We start from the raw sequence: 15,367 nt of genomic DNA, 5'->3' as shown, positions 1-15,367 counted from the left end.
TAGGACAGAGCTCCTGGCTCCCGGTCTCGGCCCGGCCCGGCCCCAGCCATTGTGCCCACCTGGGGAGTGAACCAGCAGATGGAAGATCTCTCTCTCTCTCTCTCTGCGTGTCTCTTTCTGTCTCTCATTCTACCTTTCAAATAAATAAATCTCCTTTATAAAAAAGTAAACAATATAGTATTCAAACCACACGCACGTGTGTTAAACTACACAAAAAGCATGGAAAGGAAAAAACAGAAATGTCAGCAAATCTGGGGGCCCTGCGGGGGTGAGATAAGGAAGGGCGTCTAGCCAGAAAATATCACTATGAAAATAACAGCACGATGTTCTCTTCCTTGGGTTGGGTGGGGAGTTAATAAATCCGAATATGAATCAAATTAAAAACTGGGCATGCGCAGACCGATGATACAGCTGGATAATGAATCATGGATTACGATTAATCTAACTCTGCCCCTGAAGTGCACTCAGCATTAGAAAGTGGGCCCTCCTCTCCCATCTGCCGGCTGTCCTCCTGCCCTCCCTACAGGTGTTACACTTCCAGGGTCCCTTCAGCAACAAACCACCTCACTCTCCCTGCTGTACTGCTCTATATAACGATGTATATGACAATGTTGTATCATTATAGATAGTGGCATTTATATACCAATATCCATATACATAAAGATGTTAAATTGCTACCTTGCGATTTCACCCAAGAGCCACTCGTTGGTGTTTTAATGGCTGTGTACTTTGTCTCTGTTTGGATGCCTGTACTTGATTCAATTCATGCCCCTTTTGAAGGGCCTGGGGCTTTTCCAGTGTTTATTATTCTTATTTTTAATTTAATTTAATTTATTCAACTGATCCAGAAGGCAGAAAGACAGAGACAGAGAGATCTTCCATCCACTGGTTCACTCCTCAAATGCCCACAACAGCCAGGGTTGGGCCAGGCAGAAGCCAGGAGCATAGAACTCAATCTGGGTTTCCATGTGCTTGGCAGGGGCCCAAGTACTTGAGCCATCACCTGTTGCCTCCCAGAGTATGCCGTTAGCTGGAATCAACAGCAGAGCCCGGGGGCCAGCGCTGTGCAGATAAAGCTGGCGCCTGCGGTGCCGGCATCCCATATGGGTGCTGGTTCAAGACCCGGCTGCTCCACTTCTGATCCAGCTTTCTGCTATGGCCTGGGATAGCGGTGGAGGATGGCCCAAGTCCTTGGGCCCCTGCACCCATGTGGGAGACCAGAAGAAGCTCCTGGCTCCTGGCTCCGGATTGGCGCAGCTCTGGCTGTTGCAGCCAATTGGGGAGTGAACCAGTGGATGGAAGACCCCCCCCCCCCACCTCTCTCTCTCTGCCTCTCCTCTCGCTGTGTAACTCTGACTTTCAAAGAACTAAATAAATAAATCTTAAAAAAAAAAAAAAAAGCAGAGCCAGGACTCAAGTATTCTGATATGGTAAACAGGTGTCCCAATCAGCATCTTAACTGCTGTACCAAATGCCCACCCTCCAGAGTTTATTATTTATTTTTTAAAATATTTATTTATTTCTTTGAAAGTCAGAGTTATACAGAGAAAGAGGAGAGGCAGAGAGAGAGAGAGAGAGAGAGAGAGAGAGGTCTTCCATCTGATGGTTCACTCCCCAGTTGGCTGCAATAGCCAGAGCTGCGCTGATCCGGAGCCAGGAGCCAGGAGCTTCTTCCTGGTTTCCCATGCAGGTGCAGGGGTCCAAGGACTTGGGCCATCTTCTACTGCTTTCCCAGGCCATAGCAGAGAGCTGGATCGGAAGTGGAGCAGCCGGGTCTCAAACAGTGCCCATATGGGATGCCGGTGCTTCAGGCCAGGGCGTTAACCCGCTGCGCCACAGCACCGGCCCCAGGGTTTATTATTTTAAGATTCAGGGGCTGATGTCGTGGTGCAGCAGGTTAAAGCCCCAGCCTGAAGCACCTGCATCCCATATGGGCACTAGTTCGTGTCCCAGCTGCTCCTCTTCTCATCCAGCTCTCTGTTAGTGGTCTTTCTCTTTCTCTCTCTCTCTTTCCAGCTCTACCTCTCACATAAATAAAATAAATCCTTGAAAAAAAATTTAGTTATTTATTTGATAGAGTTACAGAGAGAGAGAGAGAAAGACAGAGAAACAGAACTTCCGTCTGCTGGCTCATTCCCCAGATAACTGCAATGGCCGGGGCTGGGCTGGCCAGAGCCAGGAGCCAGGAGCCAGGAGGTTCTGCCAGGTCTCCCACATGGGTGACAAGGGCCCAAGAACTCAGGCCATCTTCCGCTGCTTAGCAGGGAAATGGACTGGAAGCGGAGCAGCTGGTACACGAACTGGTGTCCTTGGGGATGCCAGCGTTGCAGGCGGTGGCTGTACCTGCTAAGCCACAATGCCGGCCTCCAGGGTTTATTCTCGTCATCAATGTTATGCAGACGCCTTCCTAAGTACCGCTTTGGGGGACTGCGTGGGCCTTTAGGATGAAGTTCTGCAAGAGTTACTGAGGCAGAGGGCACAAGCCCGATTCAGGGTGTCGCGCCACCTACTGCGCCCACCAGCAAGGAGAGGGGTGGCCCTGTGTGCGAGGCCTGGCACTGTGAGACCTTTGTTTCTGAGGGAACTCTAGCAAATGCCTCTCACTGAACAAAGCCGCGGCCAGCACTCCCAGGCCCTCCGTGCAGGGCGGCCGGCCACGGGGCGGCTTCCCAGGGCCCAGAACAGCAAGGCTTTATTACAACAATGCAGTTCGGCAAGGGCACTTGGCCTTGCTCCTGGGCGATGCCCTGCAGGCCGGCCCAGGGCTCCGTCTCCTGGGGCGAGATGAGCAGGAAGCCAGGGCAGGCCAGGAAGGTGGGCTCGCATTCCCTGCATCAGTGATGCAATTCCTACCAGGCCCGGAGTGGGTAAGAGTCCGGATTCAAATCCTTCTTTCACTTCCTCACTGTAAGGCTCTGGGCAGGTCTGGAATCCCTCTGGCATCAGTTTGCCCCTCTGTAAGACGAAGCGACCAAGGGGCTACCTTCATGGGCTGAACATTCTCTACACCTACTGGCCAGATTCACAGCCCCCACCCTACGGTGTCCCAGACTGGTCCCCAGAGGGAGATGGACAGGTAAAGAGCTCAGAGTGACAAGTGCTTTCATGCAGAGGCTAAGGAAACCCTGTAATTCTTAAATCTGGAAGGCTTCCTGGAAGAAGTGAATCTTGGTAGGAACCAAGTCACTTGTAGGCTAGGACAGAAGCTAAGTGGCTTTGAGAGAAGAGAGACCAGCCGCTAACTCCCTTTACTGGGACTGGGACAGCGGGATTCAGAAAGGTCCCAGATTTTAATTCAATCATTTCTCAGTGCCTGCTTGGCTGCAGGTACTGTGCCTGGTGCTTAGGGCTGAGAGTGGCCGCTGTAGACAACCAGGACTCAGGAGATGCAGCCGGCGAGACGGACACAAAATGCAGGGGACCCAGGCCCTGACGAGAACCACTTGTGGAAGGGGCACGTGAAGGGAGCCACTGACGCTGGTGCTCCCAGGTGTGTGGCCGGCTTTTCAGGGAAATGCTGGTTGGAACCGATCCGCTCTTGACGGGGACCAGCAAGAGCAAAGGCAAGGCAGCAGGAAGCTGAGCTGTCCAGTGCGGCCTGCACCTGGCTGAGGGGACAGCAGACAGGAGCCAGGGCTCCGAGGTCAGCAAAGACCAGGGCTTGCAGGGCTGCCGATGCCCCGCTCGCTGCTGGGCCTCCTCTGGGAGGTCGTGGGAACCGAAGAGCAGTGTGGGAGCCGAGAGGGTGGCAAGGAGATCCGCCTCCTGGAAAGGTCACTCCTGCACAGCCCGGGGCGAAGTCCTTGGGGGGCCCCAGCCATCGTCTCAGCAACAAATCCGACAGGGACATGAGCCCCTGTCTGCCAGCACGCTCAGAAACACTGCAAGTTAAAACCCTGCTATTCCCTCATGGCTCATGAGCCAAGACACCCCATGTCCCTGGGAAAATCAACCTACTCCATGCCCCAGGCAGCAGGTGCTGAGAGAGACATATAAAAGTGAAATGACTTAACTTTATCGCTTTTTCCTTCATGGAAACAAGACATGGCATAGATCAACAATTAAAATGCTAGTCCAGGGGGCTGACGCTGTGGTGCAGTGGGTTAAAGCCCTGGCCTGAAGCGCCAGCATTCCATATGGGTGCCGGTTAGAGTCCCGGCTGCTCCACTTCCAATCCAGCTCTCTGCTGTGGCCCGGGAAAGCAGTAGAAGATGGCCCACATCCTTGGGCCCCTGCACCCACGTGGGAGACCTGGAGGAAGCTTCTGGCTTCGGATTGGCACAGCTCCGGCCGTTGCAGCCATCTGGGGAGTGAACCAGCAGATGGAAGACTCTCTTTCTGTCTCTACCTCTCTCTGTAACTCTTTCAAATAAATAAAAAAAATGCTATTCCAGGATCATAGAGTGTAGGTCACCAAAAACAGTCTTGACTTCATCTCCCCGAAGACATGGAGAAAGGATGAGGAGGATGCAAGGGTGGGGAGGTCCCAAGAGGAGGCGGGGAGGTCGGCCAAGAGGGGAGCGTCCCACGGGGAGGCAGAGCCGCAGGGCAAGGAGGAGGTGGGGGGCGCTGCGCTGGGTGCAGGAGCACTCTCAAGAATCTTGGGGGACAGGCGTTCATTGGGTGTAGTGGTTAAGATACCACTTGGGGTGCCCGCATCCCATCAGAGGGCTTGGCTCAAGTCCGGTCTCCACTTCTGAATCCAGATGCCCCCTGGTGCTCACCCTGGGAGGCAAGAGGTGATGGTTCAAGTCCTTGGGTCCCTGCCATTCCTGGAGGAGAACCGGACGGAGTTCCTGACTCCTGGCTTTGGCTTGGCTGGGCCCAACCCTGGCTGTTGTGGGCGTTTGAGAAGTGAGTCTGTGGATGGACGATGTCTTACTTTGCCTTTCTCTGTCTCACTCTCTGTCTCTGTGTGTGTGTCACACTGCCTTTCAAATAAATAAATAAACTTTTAAAAAGTTTTAATTGAAAATACACACACAAAAAAATGTCAACCAAGTTCTTCCACCTGTTCTTCGCCTCCATTTCCGGGGCTCGGGCGGCCACCTGATGGGAGGCAGTCTCCCGGCACCTGGAACGCTCCGCAGACGGCGGGGAGGCAGAGAGGTGTTCCGGTTCCACGATCTTTTCTGTGGTCACCATCATGACAGTCTGACAGGCGATTATCTCCTTCTGGAATTCTCCCTGGCCAGCTGGCTCCTCAGCCAGGGTGGAGAGAGGACCTCGGAGCTGGCACTGGCCCAGCGGTCTCTGCGTGCTTCCTCCAGCCGCAGGTGTCCCGCGGCAGGGTCGGCGGGGCCGCGGGCAGCAGCCCTGGGAGCCTCGTCCCCTCACCCATCTGTCTGCCCCGGCGGGACGGCCCCGGCGCCCTCAGGCCCCCGCTCTCTTGCACGCTCAGCTTGTACCTCCGTGCCCAGGCAGCCCTCCCAGGACTAGGACGCGCAGGACGTGGGAAGTGGGCCCACCGCTTCCCCTTCGCGCTTCCCCTCTGCCTGGTGACAACTTCCCTCTCCCACAGGGCTGTGGGACGCTGGCAGCCCAGACCTTTCTCTCTGCCACCTCTACCCCCTCCACTGAGCTCCTGGCTCCTGGCTTCAGATCAGCGCAGCTCCGGCCATTGTGGCCAACTAGGGAGTGAACCATTGGACGGAAGACTTCTCTCTGTGTAAATCTTTCAAATAAATAAATAAATAAATAAATTTTTTTTTTTTAAAGAACTTGGGCTCTGAACACACATGAGGGAAATCCAAATGGAATTTAGGGCTCCTGGCTTCTGTCTGGTCCAGCCTTGACTGTTGTGGGCACTTGGGGAGTGACCCAGGGCATGGAAGGTCTCTCTGATTGTCTTTCTCTCTGCCTTTCAAATAAATAAAAATATTAACAATTAATACAAAAAACTCATAACTGTAGTTAGCGATGAGGGGAGGGATAGGACATAGTTAGGCAAAAGCAAGTGGGAGAGACAGTATGGCTAGGGTACTTCAAAAGGTTCATGGAAGATGTGCATCTTTAAAAAATATTTTTATTTATTTGAAAGGCAGAGTTACAGAGAAATAAAGAGATCTTCCATGTGCTGGTTCCTTCCCCAAATGGCTGCAAGAGGCTAGACTGGGCCAAGCAGAAACCACGAACCTAGAGCTTCCTTCGGGTCTCTCATGTGGGTGGCAGGCCCAAGCACTTGGGCCATCTTCTGCTGCTTTCCCAGGCACACATTAGAAGGGAGCTGGATTGGAAGTGGATTGGCTGGGACTTGAACTGGAGCCCATATGGGATGCCCGTGTCACAGGTGGTGGCTTACCCTGCTGTGACACACAGCGTCCCTGCATATTGTTTTAGATAGGCCTAACTAGTTTTCAAAAAGACTTATTTAATTTGAAAGAGATACAGAGAACATGGGAGAGAGATCTTCCACCCTCTAGTTCACCCCCCAGATGCCCGCAACAGCCAGCTGGCCTGGCCAAAGCCAGAAGTCAGATTCTTCATCCGGGTCTCCCGTGTGGATGCAGGGGCCAAGCTCCACTGCTCTTCCCAGGCCATCAGCAGGCTTGGAAGTGGAGCAGCTGGGACTCGAACCGGTGCCCATAAGGGATAATGGCGTCACAGGCGGTGGTGCCACAATGTAGGTTCCCAGATTTAAATTTCAAAACCAATAAATCAAGGAAGATACAAGTTCAGTTCCACTGCCCACATCTCAGAGGCACACACGGCTGCAGCACTGATCAGTGCGAATCTACAACACCGGCATCATCACAGAAGATTCTTTGGACAGCTCTGCTCGGGGGTTGCTCCCTGCGTGTTTAAGTGCTAGGTTTGGCCGGCGCCGTGGCTCAATAGGCTAATCCTCCGCCTAGCAGCACCGGCACACCGGGTTCTAGTCCCGGTCGGGGCGCCGGATTCTGTCCCGGTTGCCCCTCTTCCAGGCCAGCTCTCTGCTGTGGCCCGGGAGTGCAGTGGAGGATGGCCCAAGTGCTTGGGCCCTGCACCCCATGGGAGACTAAGAGAAGCACCTGGCTCCTGGCTTTGGATCAGCGCGGTGCGCCGGCTGCAGCGCGCTGGCCACAGCAGCCATTGGAGGTGAACCAACGGCAAAAGGAAGACCTTTCTCTCTCTCTCTCTCACTGTCCACTCTGCCTGTAAAAAAAAAAAAAGCTAGGTTTAAGTGTTAAAGTCCTGACTTTCCTCCTGTCTGCACTGTGAAGCTGGCACACAGACACGCACATTCTCCGCCGTGATCGGTGCCAGCTTCTGCCCCAGGGCCTTCAGCTCCCCGGGTGACAGGGGAGGCCCCGCCCGCCCTGCCCTCCAGCTGCTGACCATGGTTTACTGGAAGTCAGTGGGACCGGAAGGGCTGGACCCAAGCCCCAGCATTCCCAGCCCACCCACCCTTTCTCAGATTCCTCCCCACCCACCACACCCCTGTAGCCTGCTGGGCAGTGGGCACAGGGGTGCCAGGAGCTGAGGGGCTGGGCAGCTCTGTGCTCATCCCTGATTGGAGGGGCCTCAATCGCCAGCAACAACAATAGTCCGCAGTTGCCACCTGCTGAGCCCCGATCACAGCCAGGCAGAGCCGGATGCAGAGCGCTGGCCACGCCCCACCTGGAGGTCAGCCTAGCATGCCCCCCCCCCCCAATCTGCAACCTTGAGGGGCTGCACTGAGCCATGGCTCTGCTCTACCAGCCCAGAGGTCCCCTCTGACAGGCTCCTCTGCGGGTCCTGAGGTCCCAGAGCCAGCCCTGGGGCCGGGTGCAGGCTCAGACAGGTCGGCCACCTCCTCAGTGGCTGAGGAGGGCTCAGGAAGAATGAGGTTTCGCCAGCTCGTTGGTAGCGCTGAGTTGGGCCTTTCCCACGCGTTCTGGGACTAGGCTTGGCTCTGAACTCAGCCTCCAGCCTGAGCCCCAACACCCTGAGCCCTGTACCATACCTGTCTGACCTCACCTCCTCAGATCTCGTCACACCGGCCTCCCTGCCTCAGGGCCTTTGCACCCACTGTTGCTGCCCTGAGATATGACATGCCCGCCTGCCGCTCTGCTGCTCCCTGGTAGCTCTAATGCCACCTTTTCAGCAAGGCCTCTCCTGGCTACCCAGCCCCCACACCAGCTCTTGTTTCCCGACACAGCCTCACTTTCTGTTTGCTTGTTCTTAAGATTTACTTATGCATTTGACAGAGTTACAGGAAGAGGGGGAGAGACAGAGAGAGAGAAATATCTTCCATCCGCTGGTTCACTCCCTAAGTGGCTACAATGGCTGGGCTGTGCCGGGGTGAAGTCAGGAGCCAGAAGCTTCTTCCAGGTCTCCCATGTGGGTGCAGGGGCCCGAGCACTTAGACCATCCTCTGCTGCATTCCCAGGCACGTTAGCAGGGAGCTGGATCGGAAGTGGAGCAGACGACTCCACCCGGCATCCATATGGGATGCTGGCGCTGCAGGCCGTGGCTTTAACCCACCGCGCCACAGCGCCGGTGGCACAGCCTCACTTTTATTGTACCATGTGTTTCACTGATTTATCTTCTTTGTGGTCTGCAACCACTGAGGATCCCCTCGACTGGGCAGAAAGTACCTCTGGCCCTCTGCCTGTCTCCCTGGAGTGAAGAGTTGTGACTATTGGGTCCGAGTTCTCTGCCTTCTCCATCCAGGGCTGTACTCCTAGGCCAGAGGGAGGCTGGCTGAAGGCTCTTTGGGGGGGGGAATCACTGGGTGGGGCTTGGGCATATGGCCGGGGGTCCACGCACACACATGCACTCCCTGGGGTGCAGGCCGTGCCACTCACAGTCCAGTCAATTCTGACCACCTCCATCACTACGTTCACCAGCATCCAGGGCAGTTCTGGGCCTGCGTGGCCAGGGGGACCGCTGTGTCCTGGCCTCTGCCTGCAGATCCGGCCCCAGGTCAGTCAGGCTGGGAGGGGCCCCGGCTGCCGCTGGAGTTCTGCTTTGAGTGAATGGTGCCCTCTGCTGGACACGAGGGGAAAAGGCTTTTGGAGAAATGATAGTGGCTGAGAACAAGCAGTCCCCCAGGGAGGGGAGGATCTCAGGGAATTCTTCGTGCAGGAAGGTGGGTTTCCACCCCGAGTGGGTATGGAGACAAAGGAGCTGTAACTGGCCCTGATGCCCCTCAACCACCACAGTACCAGTCTTTGCAACAGTAACACGTGCCAGGCACCCTCCCAGGTACAGGTGAGATCTCAGTGAGCCTCCTTTTTACAGATGAGAAGACTGAGGCACAAGGAGGTTAAAGGGTTTTCCCAAGGCCTCAAGCCTGGCAGAGCCGGGATTGTACCTTGTGCCCTGAACTATGGCCGTCGGTGGATTTTAGTAGGAGACAACGAAGTAGGTTCTGCCCTTAATCCAAAGGGAAGTTGGCCCCCAGGGGGTCCTGAGCAAAACTGGATGCACAGGGGTGGGCTGAAGGGCTTCCTGGGGTGGGCTTGCAGGGCTCCCTGTGTTGTGCAAGCCCCTCCGAGGGGCCTTGAAGACAAGGAGCGGCAGGTGCCCTGGTGGAGGCCCCCAGGCCCTCTCAGTTGTCCCTTGGCTGCGCCTCCTCTTGTGCCCCTCTGTGGCCCAGGACGCCGAGCATGGCCGGGGTCAGGGACCCTCCAGGGTCTGGCCAAAGCCCACCTAGGGGAGACAGGTGCTTTGGGAGGGAGAGAAGACGGTGGGTCAGCGACAAGGCCGGTGTGAAGTGAGGCCTGGCCCTGCCGAGGGCACCTGGGGAGCGCCATCCATGGATCTGCCATCTGCTTCCAGCAGGGGCCGTTTTTGAAGCGCTCTGCCCAGGGAGGGTGTGAGACACGTGGGTTGGATGAGGCTGGGGCGGCCCCCTTTGTGGCCACGCTCGCCGCGGCTGTCCCCAGTGGGCTGAAGGCCTGGCTTTAGAGCACCCGCAGAGGCCGACACTCCGCGGGGTTTGCAGGGCAAAAGTCACAGTTGTGGGTGGGGAGACTGAGTAAGGACACGGTCCAACCGCGGGTGCTGGAGGCAGGCGGCTGAGTGCCCGCTTATGGAAAGGTGCGGCGCCAAACGAGCGAGAAACTCACCTGGACGAGACACTGTGCTGCACCACAGCCGGGATGGAGGGCCCAGAGACGCCCATGTGGTCGTCATTAGCGCGGGCGGCCGTGCTGGCTTCCTACAGTCACACCCACGGGGCGTGCAGAGCCCCGGGGGACTCTAGGCTCCGACTGTTCTGGCTTCTTGTTCCAGGCCCTGAGGATCGGGGAGCCGAGAAGGCGGCCCAGCGAGAGAGCAGCGTCACCGCGGCCCCATCACGGAGCCCAGGCCTGTCTGTCCCAGTCAGAGGACGTGACTGGTGCCATCGCCAGTGGGAGCTGGATCCACCCCGGGGCCGGGCTGGGCCGGTTTTCCTCCTCAACTCCCTCCAGGGAGCTCAGGAGCAAGGGGCCTGGGCACCAGCTCTCTGGCTGTTACTGGGCGCAGCCGGAGACACGGCTCCCTGCTTTGTGCAAGCTCTTCAGAGGGGCTGCGAAGACAAGGAGCAGCAGCAGGTGCCGCTGGTGGAGGCCCCAGGCCTCCCGTGCCTGTATCAGCTGGAGCAGGCGCGCCCTGGCCCAGGGAACCAGCGGCTGCGGCTCCAGAGGAGGCAGGAGGCAGCCTCGGTCCAAGGGCGCGGGTGCTGTGGCCCCGGGCACGTGGAGGTTTCCCACCCTCACTGAATTCCCTTTGGCGTCTTCGTCTGGGATCTGAGGCTGCAGGACAGCCCCAGCCTCATGCTTCAGAAAGAGCGGAGGGTGCAGCAGCCTCACCTGCAGGCTGCAGCCGGCTCAGGCCCTGGCCCTGGCCCTGGCGTTTGATTGAGCCGGCGAGGTTGGCCCTGCTGTAGGAAATGACTCTCGGGGGAAGTCAACACTTGCTTTGGCAATTCCTTCGGCTTCTTTGATTTTGGATAAGCGAACATTTTGAATTTCACTTTTACAAAGGCACAAACGGAACTATTCTGTCCCTGCTGATTCTCCCTCTGTGCGCTGGCAAGGCGGGGATTTCACTGTTCACTGACACCCCGAGTGTGTTCTCCGATGTTCTGTTTTGCTCGATTTTGATGACAACCAGTTGTTACTTTAACGAGGGGGCCGGTGTGGTGGTTTAGGGGGCTAAGCCGCCACCTGCAATGCCAGCATCCCATACAGGTGCTGGCTTGAGACTGGGCTGCTCCACTTCTGATCCAGCTCCATGCTAATGGCCTGGTAGAGCAGTGGAAGATGGCCAAAGTGCTTGGGCCCCTGCACCCTTGTGGGAGGCCTGGAAGAAGCTCCTGGCTTCAGCCTGGCCCAGCCCGGGCTGTTGCATCCATCTGGGGAGTGAACCAGTGGATGGAAGACCTCTCTGTCTCTCTCCCTGTAACTCTTTCAAATAAATAAAACAAATCTTAAAAAAAAAAAAAAAAGGACCCCCCCCCCCCCCCGACAATGAGGCCACTCTTTAAAGAGGACTCTCCCCTTGGAAGGAGGCTGTGAGGCTTCCTTTAGAGAGATCACGGAAGGGAAAGGGCGCGTGGCCCGGATGTGCTGACTCAGCGGGCCAGGCGGTCACCCAGTCACCCACCACAGGACTCCCCGCTTTGCGAGCAAGGAATAATCGGAGGCAAGTGGAGGTTAGGTGGCCGGGCTCAGTCCCGGGGAAGGGGTTACAGGGTCTCACACAGGGGAGCGGAAGGGCTGCCCCAATCCCTGCTCCGCGACCCCGCCTGGGCACGAAGCTAACCCTGGACCCCTCCCTCCACCGTCGGAGGAAGCTGGGGTGAGAGCAGCTTTACAGAGTTCACTCCCTCTGCGCAGCCCGAAGACTCAAACCACTCAGCCGTGCCCCTGGGCCAGGGGTGGTGGGGCAGGCGGGTGGGTGAGATAAAGGTCAGTAAAGCTGCTGTGTGTAAGAAAGGTCACTCCCCTGGCACCTCTGGGAAACGTTTCTTTAATAAAAAAGTCCTAGTACATTTACACGATTGTCATCATCCTTCCGCTACAGCACATGACAGGGGAAATAGAAAAGAAAGGACAACCTAGACCCACGGTGTGAAAAACGCAGTGGTCCACCCACGGGGGCGGGCCTGGACCTGGGGGTGGGGAGAAGGGCGGGGCCTCTGGGGATGGCAGAGCCCCCGCCTCTCACTCTGACGGCAGCATTAAAAAAAAAAAAAAAAAAAGGTTGCAAGAAGCAGCCTCCAAGGAGCAGAGGCTGCTCCAGGGTCCTGCACGGACGGCATTTGTGGCAGGTGGAGAGCCTGAAGGAGGCGTGGCCTCTGAGCCAACCCCGAACTCGGCCGTGGTGTCCAGACCACGTCGTCCAGAAGCTTCCACCCCGGAAGGCTCAGGACCCGACCCTTCGAACGTCCGAGCTGCTGAGGCCCCTGCCCCACAGGGTCCGAGGCCTCGGCCTAGTCGTCCTGGCCGCCGCCGTACATGTCGGCCAGCTTCTTGAAGCGGCTGCCCCACTCGCTGAGGTAGTCGTAGTCCTGGTCCTGGTCCGAGGCTGAGGACGTGAGCGAGCTCAGGGAGGCGGCGTCCGAGCCGCTGCCCTCGTAGTCGAACACCAGCAGGGAGTCGTAGGGTGGCGCCGTGGGGTCCGTGTTGGCCGCCTTCAGGTTCTGGGGGACAGAGGGCAGGTTAGGGGCCGGGCGGGGAAGGCCCTCCCCCGTGAGGCCAGCTCCCCGAGGGTTTGGGAGATGCTCAGCCCGCGGCTAAGGACAGGGACTGGGCCGTCACACACCAGCTTTGTGACCCTGGGCAGGGCCACGAGCTGCTGCTCTATGCACCTGTTTCTTTGTCCGTAAAGCGGTGACCCTTCACTCGGCTTCAGCCGAATAAATGAGTGGGTAAAGCAGGCGCTGTCGCCAGAACAGTGCCCGGCGTTGTACGAGGGAGGGGGCGTTAAATGAGATAGAACTTGCAAACCGCCTTCCTGTACTGGGGAGGAAGCTCCAGGGCCTGCGCAGGTACCTGCTGCACACCCCCCTGCCCTTGCCCTTGGCCTGGGCACAGCACTCTCTCAAAGGTCCTCAAGCTCAAGAACGGAGGCTCAGCTCCGCCCGGTTTCTGGAAGGCAGGGAGGGCGGGCAGGAGACGGAGGCCGAGTCAGGCTGAGGCAGCCCGGCTGCTGCTGCTGCTGCCGGCACTCGCCCCGTCTGAGTTTCAATGCATTTCCTCTTCTGCCTTTTCCTGTTATCAAGAACCTCGATCACTGGTTGCTGGGTAGGAACCAGGCCGTGTGGTTCCCAGCAGGGACCCCCCCGCGCCCCCACCCCACCCCCGCCCCGTGGATCTCCCTCACCACTGCTCACAACCCTGGCTGCACAACGGATTTCCGTAAGAGTAGTTTTTTTTTTTTTAATTTTAATTTTTAATGAACTTCTTTCCAAAAAAAAAAAGATTTATTTATTTACTTGAAAGGCAGGGTTAGAGACAGAGAGAGACAGAGACATTTCCTGTCCACTGGGTCACTCCCCAAATGGCTGAAATGGCCAGGGCTGGGCCAGGCGGAAGCCAGGAGTCTAGAGTTTTCTTGGGTCTCCCACATGGGTGCAGGAGCCCTCACACTTGCGCCACCTTCTGCTGCTTTCCCAGGTACATAAAGAGAGAGCTGCACTGGAAGTGGAGCAGCGGGGACTCGAACCAGCACCCATATGGGATGCTGGCATGCAGAGACTGGCTTAACCCACTGCATCGCCACACTGGGGCATGGGGAGTTAAAGTAGCGGAGACTCGGGGGCTGGCATCATGGCGCAGTAGTCCAAGCTGCCTCCTGGGATGCAGAATCCCATAGGATCACTGGTTCAAATCCTGGGTTCTAATCCCGCTCCCTGCTGATGCGCCTGGGGGAAAAACACAGATGGCCTGAGTATTCGGGCCTCTGTCACCCACGTGGCAGGTCTAAGGGAGCCTCCACCTAGTCTAGCCCAGCCCAGGCCATTGAGGCCATCTGAGGAGTGAACCAGTGGATGGAAGATCTCTCTGTAACTCTGCTTTGCAAATAAATAAATACTTTTTTTAATAGAAGAGCCTCAACAAGTTGAATGCCTGGGTCCTTGGCACCGATATTTTTCAAAATTCTTCAGATAAATCACACGTGCACCAGAGTTCAGACGTGAGCAGCAGCCGCCATGGCCATTGCCTCACAAGGGCTGTGCTAGCCCAGCGGTCAGATCCCCTGGGCAGTCCTTCAAAACTGCGACACCCAGGTCAGCGGAGCCCCGGACCCTGGGGCTCAGGCAGAGGCATCGGGGGTCCCAGGCGACTTGGATGTGCAGGCTGGCTCGGGAGCCAACCCACCGCCATTCCACCCCGGAAGTCACCTAAAGCAAAGGTTCTGAGCTTCCTTCCGCTCTGGGCCACCTGCAGACTTCAAACATGCAGACCCAGCTGGTCTGGCCCACAGTATTCTAACCACCACCACATCGGAATAAATGAATACACCGTCCTGCTCCCTTCTTGGGCGGTGTGCACGTTCAGGCTTTCTGCAGGAGGACACAGGAGCCCAGAGGTTATGCAAATGCGCCAGAGGTCACACCACTGAGGCATGGCCAGTGGAGCCAGGATTTGAACCCAGGGCCGGGATGCTGTGCTCCTGTCTGTCCCCCTGTGCCGCTAGGCTGGGCCTAGGTCGGCCCGGCAGGGCTCACCTCCACGATGAAGTTGCCGATCTCGTCTGGGTTGGCTGGCCGAGGGCGGTACATGGGGGTGGGGATGAAGGTCGGGGCCACGTCATTGCGAAGAACCACTTCGGGCCTGGCCTCCAGGCCGCGGTGGAGCTGGGTGATGTCGTAGTCCTTGGGGGAAGAGCAGAGAGCAGGGGCGTGAGAGGCACTCCTGCCGCTCCCCCACCGTTCTGGACACTCTGGTTCAAGGGCAGGTCTCGGAAGACAGAGAGCTGGGGCTCCACCCTCCCCTGCCCCACCCCAGCTAAGCACAGGCTGGGGGGTCGAAGGACTGAGGCAATGGACCAGACCCCTCTTGGAGGGGGGAGTGCTGGGTGTGGATCCTGCAGAGGCAGATGCCCTGTGCCGTGCTGGGCGATGGCGCTATCGCGGCGAGTGGACTGACCCAGCCGTTCCGGCCCCCTCAGTCCCCTGGCGTCTCACCTGGTCCTCCTCACCGCCACCCTCTTCGCCGTAGTAAAAGACATTGTCGCGGGTGTCGTCTTCTGGGAGCAGGAGGGGCTCCTTGACCTTCCGCTTCCTTCTCACCAACAAGAGCAACACCAGCAGGAGGACTGCGGGAGTCGGGGTGTGAGCACGCACCATGCAGCACGCGCCACGCGGCCCAGAGCCTTCCAATTCCCCATCCCGCCACTCAGCAGCCAAAGTGTAACCCCTTGTACCCAGAAGCCCCAACTCCCAAGCAGAGCTGCTGATTTGGCTCCC

The 15,367-nt window shown here is 57.4% G+C and overlaps 1 protein-coding gene across 2 annotated transcripts in view; it reads right to left on the bottom strand.

The window, feature by feature from the left end:
• Positions 1 to 11,906: 11,906 nt before the first annotated feature.
• The window catches only part of CDH3 (cadherin 3), a 46,645-nt gene continuing 43,184 nt past the window's right edge, over positions 11,907 to 15,367 (bottom strand). For both annotated transcript variants that reach the window (XM_017342321.3, XM_008257527.4), the window contains exons 14-16: positions 15,086 to 15,216; positions 14,627 to 14,773; positions 11,907 to 12,595 (exon numbers count right to left, since the gene is read on the bottom strand). In XM_017342321.3, the coding sequence (XP_017197810.2) occupies positions 12,386 to 12,595; positions 14,627 to 14,773; positions 15,086 to 15,216 (488 nt within the window). In that variant the 3' untranslated portion in view covers positions 11,907 to 12,385. The remainder of the gene's footprint in view (positions 12,596 to 14,626; positions 14,774 to 15,085; positions 15,217 to 15,367) is intronic.

The sequence above is a fragment of the Oryctolagus cuniculus genome, chromosome 18, assembly GCF_964237555.1.
Source record: "Oryctolagus cuniculus chromosome 18, mOryCun1.1, whole genome shotgun sequence".
NCBI classification, from domain to species: Eukaryota; Metazoa; Chordata; class Mammalia; order Lagomorpha; family Leporidae; genus Oryctolagus; species Oryctolagus cuniculus.
Note: the sequence above shows the minus strand (reverse complement) of the source record. Positions and strands in the feature narration are given on the sequence as shown.